Genomic DNA, 11152 nt, shown 5'->3' with positions numbered 1-11152 from the left:
TCGATCCTATTTTTGGTTGGATTTTAAGCCGCACAACTGGTGGCTGGAAAATATTTGTGTCCAAAATCCATTTGACATAATTGCACGCCCACGGGCCTGGCAACGACATGACAGCGGCAATCCTGCTTGAAAGAGATTCATCCTGTGTAAGCTTACAGCCAGGCCACTGCCACTGCCAATCCCCATTAAGTACAGCACAAATTGAAGATTGAAAACAATTGTTTGGCTTTAAATAAAAATGCATACAATTGGTTTATTATCATTCGCTTTTTCATCTCTTTCGGTTCGGTTCGTTTCGTTTTGTTTTCGATAAAAAGTTCTGAGTTTACACACTAAATATCATAGGTATTACATAAAATTGCTTGTATTGTAAAGATTTTTAACATTTACATATATAAAAGTTGCAACTGAAGTCGCATTAGGATGTCGAACAGTTCCCACTCGTATGGTGGTTGTGCTTCTGCATTGTGTTTACATGCTAGGGATTACAACTGGACGATTGGATGCACTTACAGTTTGCTCTATCAATTATTATCTACGATATTTGATTTGTGTGTTCCTTTCGCTTATGGATACAACTACTAAGAGGGGGATTATGCCCCAATCGGAATGCTGAGAGCAGGATCAGAGTCACATCATCGTGAAGACCGTGCCGCTGCCGCTGCTGCTGCTGCTGCTGCTGCGACTCGTTTTATTTCTTGTGCTAAAACATAAAATGTAACGATAAATTTAATTGGCGGAAATTAAAACGAAAGCCCCTTCGGAATAATGATGCAGGAGGGAAAAAACTAAGTATACGTACAGTATGCAATATGCAAATGATATTGTTAAATGCAAACAAAATGAAATTATTTAATTCAATTAAATAAGATTTTTGTTTCTGGTTGTTGTTTATTAATATATCGTTCAGGCGGATGGTCTTTTGTGTGGTTGCTGCACAACATTAAAATTTACGATTAAACTCTGGCAAAATGTTCATCCTTTTTGTTGTTGCTGTTTTCAATGAAAGTATTTTTGCTTCATGATTAGTAACAAATGAGTTTTTTGTAAATGCAGGGAACATGTCGTTATTTGCACAATTAATTAAAAATATCAGTACATAGGCGTACATTGTACATACACATGTACATACATATGTATTATCTATTTACATATGTATACATTTAGTGGGGAAAATCATGAACAGTGTCTGTGTCTGTGTCTGAGGGTGTGTGTGTGCGTGTGAAGTGGGAAATCACATACGAACCGCATGGCGTATACGCAATTTCATCTACTCCATCCATTCTTTCTGTTTTCCTTCTTCCTTTTCCTATTTCTTCTTTCCTTTGCGCTTGTTCTTGTTGCGGTTATTGCTGCCATTGCCATTGCCGCCCCGATTGCTCTGCTGTTTGTTGGTGGAGCTCTCTGGACGGGGAATGCCACTGGTAACAATATTGGACACTGTCCTCGTGGTGGTCACCACACTGGTGCTCGGCTCTCCAGCTAACGCTGCCGCTGCCGACGAGGATGCTGCTCCCTGTCCAGCACCACTTACAGCCTCTGTGGTCGTGGTGGTTGTCGTGATGGTCTCGGCCTGCTGCTGGTCAAAGATCTGGCGCTCCGCCTCGCCGGCACTCAGCAGACGATTGAACAGAGCCTCGCCCGACTCCGAGGACACCTTCTTCTTTTGCTTCTTCACAACCTCCGTGACGGTTACCACTGCCGCACTGTCGCTGGCAGCGGGCAGAGTGTAGGTGCGCTGCGTCTCCACCACAGTGGCGCCATCGGCGCTGAGCAAATCTTCGACAGACTTGCGCAGCTGCTTTGAGATCTCGGCCAGGGCACGCTGCTCGGCCTGCAGCTGGGCCAGAGTGTCGGCACTGCACTGGGATGCAGCCTCCGCTTCGGCTTCGTGATCGGAGTGCTCCTCCTCGGCCTGCTTCATGGTGGTGTAGGTCTGTGACTTCTGGAGCTTGCTGCCGGAGGCCAGCGTATTGAGATTCTCGATTACCTGCGCGCCCTGCACATAGGTAACATTCAGCTGCTCCTCGGCATTGTCCTCCTCGTCAGAGTCGTCGCTATCCTCGTCCGATGAGTCGCTGCTCTCGTCCTCCTCCTCGTCGTCATCCTCCTCATCATCATCGTCGGACAATTGGCCTGCCAATTTAGCAATGATTGTGTTGCGGTTGCTGTCCTTTATCAGCTCCTCGAGCAGCTGCTGATTGCCGTTCGCGGCATCATCCTGGTCATTAGTTGCACGGGTCGTGACCGGGGCACCGCCAAAGTCAACAACATCGTCTATGGCATCACCGTAGGCGCTCCTCTCATCATCGTCCCTCGCATCACCGAAGGCATCCTCCGCATCCTCGTCATCGTTGTCGCTGTCGCTGTCGCTGTGCTCCTCGAGGCTCTTCTGTAAATTCAATTTGACGCGCTCATTCTCCAGCAGCTCCTCGAGCACAGTTTTCATTTTTGCATTTAATGACAACTCAGACCTGCCGCCCACAACGCCTCCGCTCTGGGGCAGTACAAATGTTTCGCTACGCAGCACCGACACGGCCCCCTGCTCGAATTCCTCATCGTCAAATGGCACCCCGCTCACGTGGATGGTGCGGGCATTGCCATCGCCCCCGATTACGGGATTTAGTACCTCTACGATGGTCGTCTCCTTGGCCAGTGTCTGGTGGAGGGAGAGCGGCGTGGGCTTTATGCGCACCTTGCCGGATGCGACGCTCTCGATGGAGGACGGACCGTAGGCATCCGAATCGTGACGCAAAAACAGTTTCTCATTATTTCCCTGGACGGTAACAATAGAGGCAGTATCTTCCTCCTCCTCCTCTTCATCATCCTCTTCTTCATCTTCATCCTCTTCGTAGTCGTCGTCGTCTTCGTCTTCATCTTCTTCCTGCAGCTCCAATGGCGGCTGTGTCTCATCGAGAGTGCCATCCTCCGATTCGGGCACTTGGAGCTCCAGTGAAATGATACGCTCCTTGCAGGTCTCCACCTAAGTACAAGGGGGGAGATGCGGATACGTTGTGCATTTGGTTTTGGCCAGCACACTAACAACTAATGAAAGCAACCAAAGAAAGCAACAGGCAGCAGGTGTGTCCCCAACCAGAAGAAGCTTCTACCAATCTACATGGTGTTTGGTGTTCAATTCCAATGAACATAATTTGTACAGCGTGGTGGAAGATGAACATCTTGCGAATGGGTGAAAGGTTGCATGTGGAGTGTGTGTGTGTGTTCCGTAAGCCAGCCCAAAAACAGAAGGTGATGTTAGTACAATGAAATGTGAGTTAAAGATGGTTACAACCTACAGGAGAGTGCGAGGTGCAAGTCATTAGTAATTGTGGAATGAAAAGAGCAGAGGGGGAGCGGAGTATGTGCAAAACTTTTTCTACTAGAACTAATCTGATCTGATCGGAGCCAGTAGATGACTGGCTGTCTGGCCGTCGACACGAAATCTCTAGGTAAATGTGAGGTAGGCACGCACGATGGCAGCCATGTCGTATACGTGATATGAGGAAAATTGACAAACGACTGCTTCTGGAGAAAATTGCCTGCATTTTCTACTTGTCAAAGTAAAAGAGTCCTGCACCGGAAGATAAGCTGAAACTAAGTCCTGCAGCTCCTCATGCTACTGCCGCTGACAGGCGCTGTGTGCAATCGGAGAACAGAGGCTGGCTGCCTGGCTGCCTGTCTGATGGCTCCTGCAGGCTTCCTGCGGTGCAGTGGGGTTCGGTTCGGTTCATTCTGTGCAACGGGGTCAGCCTCTGGCCAGGAGGCTCACAAGGCAAGGCAAGGCAAGGCAAAAGTTTCTCTCCAGCAGTCTGCCTACAGCAAAAGTTTTTTGCACTCGAATTACCCGGCATGAAACCACAACCAGCTTGTGCTGGGGCCTCATCTTCAGTTTCAGCTGCAGCTGCAGCTGCAGCTCCAGGGCCAGTGGATGACATTCTTTTGGTAGTGGCTGGTGGGGCTGGGCTTTTTCGATCTGATGGCCTTTCCTTCCGTTGGCAAATTGAAAAGCAAATCAGAACCGTTTCCGAACCGAAACACGTGCACCCAAAAAAATATAACAATAGCGCATAAAATACTTTGCGTGTTTGTTGCTTTTTCTCGGGCTTTTATTTGCATTCTCTGCGATACTCTTTGTAAGAGGGTATTAAGTCTTTGACCAGCTGTTTGCTGTTTATTCATGGATGGTACCTCTTTATATATTCCATTCCTATAACTAATATTGGACCAATCTATCTGCTAGAGTATCAAATGCTTCGACCCTCTGGCCATTGTTTTCTTAGATTTATTTATTTTGAAAGTCATTAAAGCGGAGCTGCGCCGCAAAACAAAAAAACTTTTGCTTTAATTTTAATGGAGTTGGCCATAAAAAGCTTCGCGTCATTATAATGCGTTTGCATACTACAAATGGTATCCAGAACCAAGCCCAGGCCCCCAAAATGACGGTCGTCTGCGTCGTCAGACTGTTGTTGTCGCTGCCGCTTTATAGACACGTGACAACAACAAACCCTAAAACAGACAATGAAATTCTTTGAGGGTTCGAGACCCTGAAGTTGTGGTATGGTGGCGGGAGATGCTGTCTTAAAACCGCGACACTCAAGCATCAACAATAACTGGAAATGATTTCAGACCCCGCGCGCGTACACTGAGACTCTCTGACTCTCGACGCTGAAAACCTTTTCGCGTAGGTGGCTAACAAAAGTGGCTTATTGTCCTTTTTATGCGCTGCACTTCAGCCGTGGCTGGCAGGAATGGATGGAGGATGGGGACGGCTGGGAGGCTGGCTTCGTGGGTGTTCTCCTGACAGCGACCACCTGGCCGCGTAAGCCGGAGAAATGTCAACAAAATCCCCATGGCAGCCGCGAGTGCTCCGCGGATATTAAAATTTGTTTTACTCAACAACATTCAAGCCGGAGACACTGAAAGACGAAGACTTTCCTGAAGAGAATGCACACAACAAACAAAAGGCTGGCAGGAACAGGACACGACCTCGACAGGCCATAAAAATGATGAGCTCTATAAAATAATTAAGACTGTGCGGGAGACGGGATTGACAGGGAGTCCTACGCGTGAGATGTTTGCTTTGTACAATGAGAGACGAGTGCTGCTGGATCCTTTCAAGTGCTTTGTGGGTGTGCATTAAATGTTTAGGAGTGTGCAACCTGATAATTACGCCACGCAACAATCAACTCGCAGATGAAAGACGCACAAATAAAAACCGAATAACAGCTTACAAAAAAAAAACCAAATGATAGAGTATCTAAAACGCTCTAACGAAACTCAAGATTGGTGCCAATTATAATATGTACAATACGGATTTTGGATTTAAATTTTGATTTTGGATTTAGCTAACCTCCGTTTCGATGATTTTCTCAATGTACTCGACGGTGCGCAGTTGAGGTCGCCCCGTGATGGGGCAGGCAACCTCCTCAGTGCGGCGCACAATTTTCTCATCGAGTATTTTCTCGCGTTCGCGTACAATGACTGGACCGTCGCTTGATTTTATGGCAATTTTTGGAAATACTATTTTCGGCTGAGCCTGATTAGTGGGTAAACAATAACAGAGAGAGAGGGAGAGAGAGAGAGAGAGAGATGGAGGGGACGTCAGATTGGGTGAGTGAAAGATAAAGATAGAATTTTGATTGGAATATAATTGGAGGCGAGCACTTCAATCCATCGCTATCCCTCTCAACATTAGTCACATTCGACAGGGTTTGGGGGTTTAGTTTGCGCTGGGGTTATTATTATAATTATTATCTTGCAGTTAGTAAAGCAAACCATATGTAGTAGCTCTTTTCTTGGTTATATTCTCAGGCAGGATCGGGCCATTCCTCGGGCATGTCGCGCGCATGTTAATGGATTTATGGTTGTATTTTTGTTGGGGTTTTGTTTTCGCTATGGGTTTGGGTTAGTGCTCAAGATCAGCAGACCTGAGGATGGACTTACCTCGCTGGCCCTGGACTCGTGTGTGATCAGATCATCGGTCACCTTGCGCATATTCTTGATGACATCCTGCGCCTCGACGGCGCCCTGTTCGAGCGAACGTAGACGGGCTGCCCGCCAAGAGGCACGCTTCTCAGAGCTACAGTGAATGAAAGTAAAGCCATTAGATGTGTCTTTGGGTGTTGTGGGCAAGAGACTACTGACTACGGCCAACAGACAGAATCTCAACTCCAGCTGAAGCAAAAATAATTACAAAATGTGTCTATTTCTATTGTATTTACACAGAGATACAGAGAGAGTATAGGAGTGGTGGGAAGTGGGTGTAAGAGTGGGTGTGGCCCGCACAGTCACCGCAAAACTAATACAAAGATGGGCGGGGGAAAGGTGTTCCATCAACTGATGGATACTATACAAGGAGGATACATTTATATATACGGAAACATTGAAGGATTCATATTTGCCTCTCCTTTGTGAGTTTGCTCGTGTGTGTGGGTGGGTGCATACTTGTTTTGTGTGTGTTTGTGTGGCTGCGGTCGAACCCAAATGGGGATTGTCTTTGTCTATTAGCCCTTGGATTAGCTACGCCTACAGCTGCTCTGTACGGGTCAGATGCTTGACCTGTGACCTTTCAGCATACACCTTGCACGCATGTCAACTCTTTGACCGGCACGCATATAACTTACTTAATCATGGAACGGCTCTTGCCCGTGGGCGTTGTGGGTGACGCCGGCGTTGCTGGCGACTCGCCCTGGAGCCGCTCCTCCTCCAGCCGCCTAATGTACTCGTCGACACTGAGGCCCGACTGCCGAGCGGCCGCTGCCAGGGCGCGGCGTTCAGCCTTCAGGGTGCGCACCGGTATGCGGCTGCTGCTGCTGCTGCTAGTGGTGGGAGATGTGGCCCCCAGATCCTGCTCCTGCTCCTCCTCAGTCGCCTGAGGACGCCATACCTCCTCGGGTATGGTGGGCTCCTCGGGCTGGGATTGCTGCTGTTGCTGTTGCTGGTGCTGTTGCTCCTGCTGCTGCTGCTTGAGGCGCTGCTGCAGTGCTGGCGGAATGACAACTTTGACCTTTGGCTTCGGCAGCAGCGAGGGCTTGGACGGATCAGTCGCTGTGGCAGCTGCCTTCGCCTCTGCTTTTGCTTTTGGTTTCTCCCTCTGCTTCTGCTTGGGGATTTTGCTGATTTTGCTGGGCGCGTGCGGCATTGTCGGCGCCAGACTTTGTGCGGTTCTGTCATAATTTTGAGATTTGTTTTTGTTGTTTTTTTTTTTTGGGGGTGTTCGAATTGTGCAAAGTAAAACACACATTTAATCATAAAGAAATTTGCATGTTGTTTTGACAAGAAAGGGGATGTCGGTGGTGGTGGATGGCGAAATGCGGTTAGCACGTGATATGAGCTGTTACAGACACAATGACGTTAACTTCTTTTAGCCACACACTCACATGTATGTTATGATATGTACGTGCCCTGACTTTCCCCCAGTGACCGACTTACCCAGCGACTCAAACTTTAGGATAACAAGTCGAATTTGTTGTAATTAAAAACCAAGAAACATACTGTAAAGTTTCTCCCCATCCCCAGTGGCAGTCCCTGACAAAATCACTTTTTGAAAAACTTTCCCAACAAGTGCAATAACATGGCAGCTGGAGATTAGCCGACTCGGCTCCTCCTTCGAGCAGCGGCATGTCTGTGTGGAGTCGTAAAACTTGGCAAACGTCTCGCACCATGCATACGCGTCCTTGTATAGCATAGTAGATGGTATGCAAAATTTAATTTTAAATAAAGCGTCTGAGAACTATTTCTGCAAGAGGTGCTTTTTGTATTTATTTTATTTCTGTCTAAGCTGCCGTCGGATCTTCTTCTATCCTTGGGTTCTTCGTCTCGGTCTCGTCGTTCTATTTTTCTTGCACCCAACTCTGGCTTTTGTTTTAAACAAATTGCTACACACTTTCAATTTAACTTTAATACGAAATTATTCCGCACATAGCATGGGCTTTGGCTTTGGCTTCCTCTTCGTCTAAAACTACTGCCATACTACACGGCGTTAGTGGCAACAACTTCTGCTTGAGTGATTTATGTTTTTCAATTTGAGCAGCGCCGGCGTCTGCGAGGGAAAGTTTTTCGTTTGGAGCATTTTCACTACCTACGAGTGTCACGGCTCAGAGCCTCAGGAGAAGGGCAGGCCAAGTCTTGACCCAGGGAATTGCACTTATAATATTCTCCTGATTCTCTCTTCTTGCTCATTTCTTGAGCCTGCCATTTGCTTGGCGCTCCGCTCCGCTCCGCTCCTCTTATTCATTCATTTGTCCTCTCGACTTTTAAATGAACTTTGCTCTGACACTCGAGCGCGTACCGGCATACAATGGTTCCGTCCTGCAAGTATTTGAGCGCTCTCAACCTTTGCAATTGACAGATTTATGCAGTGGGCCTCCCACGGAACAGAACTTTTCCCCTCCGCAGGAACAAAAAGAACTCCTCCACAAGTGAACTGGTAGATTGTTGCCCGCTTTCAATTGCTAATTGCTGAACTCCCCCGTCTCATTATAATGGAGGCCAGTCCCCACCCGACTCGTTCCATAATATAAAACACTTCCAATAAACGTCCGAGGCACAGATTAATAAGTAGTTATGTGGGTGGATGGGTAGAGTGGGTGGAAAGGTGGAAAGTTGGGTGAAGAACGATGCAGAAACCACAACCGAAGAGTGTGCTCAAAAGTTGGTTAAAGTTCAAACAATTATGCAACGGTATAAAGTAGAAGCAATAAAACTAGTTTCGATTCATTCACCTTTTATTTCTAGTTGAGTGAAATTGTACTCTTTTTTTGTTGTTGTTGGTGGCAAAACAAGAGAAATACATTAATGTGTTTATGTGTATGGCACTAATCGATGATAAATAAATACAGAAGTAAAATTGTGGCATGATTAAGATTAAATAATTAATGACACTGATGTAATAATATAATGCAGGTGCTGGCCATAACCGTAACCGTAATAATTAATATTATATATATTTAAATGAATACATGGATTAGCAGTGCTTAATTATGCTTTTCTTATTGGTCACACATTAACATATAAATATTTTGTATTTATAAAATATATCGAAAAATGTAACGCTGACTGATAAAACTTAACTTTCTGAGGGGGTCAATAAATGGTTTGGATAACTATTAGGACTAACTTCAAGTCAGGAACATTAAACACCCAAAACATCTCACAATGGAATCTCCCACAAGAAAACACAGTAAAACGGAACTTATCTGCGGACTCTGCGACTAATATTAAAAAGCCATTAAAAGCCATTCAAAAAAGGACATACCTTAGTGTAGCTCTGGTGCTGCTCTAAAAATCATTCTTTTTTAATAACAAACATTTTTAAAATGCAAAATGCATATAAAATATGCAAGCAACAAAACGCCAAGGCACTCTGTAGCTGTCTGTGTGTGTCTATTTGAGAGTTAGTGTGTGTTTGAGTTTAAGTGTGTGTGTGTGTGTGCATTTTAAAAGCGTTGGAGGTGTGTGAGTGTGCAGGTGGTATACTCAAAAATTTCAAGTGCTGGCAGCCCGGACAGGGTCTTGTACTCGTACTCGCACTCGCACTCGCACTGCAGTGCAGTTGTGCTCATGGTACTCGTACTCGCACTCGTAGTTCTGGCAGGAGGAGTAAAAGTTGGCCAATTTGAAAAGAGAGAAATAATTAGGCTAATAAAATGCACAAAAATAAAAGGTGGGGTCGGGTAGCACACTCACACACACACATCCACAGACACGTGTGGCAGCATTAACACCATGCTTATCAAGTGTGCAGGTGTACAGGTGTGCTCGTGTCTCTGCGTGTGTCTGCGTGTGCTGGCGTGTGTGTGTGTGTGGCAGTAGTTGTCACTCTATAAAGTTCACGCTCGTAAAAAGTTGCCCTATCGTATAGTCGTATATGTAATAGTAGTATAAAAAATGACTTTATATTGTAGGTTAGTTAGTTTTGGTTGTGTTTACTGCTGGCGCTGCAGCAGTAACTTATAGTCTGAAAAGTCTCGTGTCGAAATACATATTCTACATACATATAAATATACATACATACATATGTAAAGTTTAAGTTGGAAATATAATTAGAGTTATTGTTAATAAACGTGTCACATTCTCACAACTGTGTGTGGTCAGTGTGTGTGTGTGTGATTTGTGATGTGTCAGAACTTATTTTAGTTTTAATATCTAAATACTGCTTCAATTTCTTCAAGTGGGTTCCTGGAAAAGTGATTGGGAAAAGCAGAAACAGAGAGAGAGAGAGAGAGTTTGTTTTTTGTGATTTTTCCATTGTTTGTTTTTGGTGCGGTGAACAATCCAAACAGATGCAGAGAGAATCTCGCTAATTGTAAAATAATAAACACAGTCAAATTTCCACTCATTTTTGGTCTGGTTCTGTTACTGTTGCGCTGGAGTTTTGATTAATATTTATGCCCAGGCCAAAAGGGCACAACGAAACAAAACAAAAAATACGCAACCGAGAGAAGAAAAATAAAAATTAAATAAAATAACAAAAAAATAGACTGAGAAAAGCATACAAAAAACATCATTAACGCCCTCATTTTTAGCTTAAGGTCAAATTATGCTTTTATATCAAAAACACAGACGGAGAGAGAGACAACAACAGAGCATTCTGCGATTTGCATATGCGGAGCAGAAGCAAAAGCAGCAGCAGCAGCAGCAGCGGAGGTGGAGTGGCGGGGATGCGGACGCGAACGCGGTCCATTTGTGGAACGAACGAAGCGCCAACGCCATAAAATATAAATTAATTTATGCGCAATCAACAAAACATAAATATTTTCATCTGCATAAAATCACAAAAACGTCCAAAAGTCCAAGAAGCAAACGGCCGCAAACATATACATTTATAAATGTAAAAAAAAAAGTAGAAAACAAAAAAGAGAAGCATCGGCATCCAATCTGCGGCTGTCGCCATCTCCAGTGACCACCAATTGTCTTGTCGCGTCCAAAAGATATTCAGGGTCAACCGCTGCGCCAAACCGAATGACGATGAAACAAATTTCAGAAAAACCAATTGAAAGCGAGAGCGAGGGTGTTGTATGGGTGTCCGAGTTCGAGTCCGATCATTGGCCAGACCGGGCCAAGCCTTGGCTAACAGTAGGGGCAGACGGACGACCAACTAATAATAGTTCATAAATTATCAAACAATAAATTAGACGATTAATGCACGACT

General features: G+C 45.3%; 1 protein-coding gene across 22 annotated transcripts in view; it reads right to left on the bottom strand.

The window, feature by feature from the left end:
• Positions 1-221: 221 nt before the first annotated feature.
• LOC117583486 (protein lap4) overlaps positions 222-11152 on the bottom strand; it is a 64766-nt gene continuing 53835 nt past the window's right edge. For 12 of the 22 annotated variants that reach the window (XM_034271797.1, XM_034271800.1, XM_034271807.1 and 9 more), the window contains 4 exons: positions 6624-7166; positions 5944-6079; positions 5351-5536; positions 222-2983 (listed from right to left, as the gene is read on the bottom strand). In XM_034271797.1, the coding sequence (XP_034127688.1) occupies positions 1310-2983; positions 5351-5536; positions 5944-6079; positions 6624-7166 (2539 nt within the window). In that variant the 3' untranslated portion in view covers positions 222-1309. Of the gene's footprint in view, positions 2984-5350; positions 5537-5943; positions 6080-6623; positions 7167-8758; positions 10180-11152 lie in introns of those variants that run through there. The other 10 variants (XM_034271801.1, XM_034271818.1, XM_034271811.1 and 7 more) reach the window with 10 other exon arrangements.

This window comes from Drosophila guanche, unplaced genomic scaffold (genome assembly GCF_900245975.1).
Source record: "Drosophila guanche unplaced genomic scaffold, DGUA_6, whole genome shotgun sequence".
In the NCBI taxonomy this organism is placed as follows: Eukaryota; Metazoa; Arthropoda; class Insecta; order Diptera; family Drosophilidae; genus Drosophila; species Drosophila guanche.
This window is presented reverse-complemented; position numbering and strand designations above follow the sequence as displayed.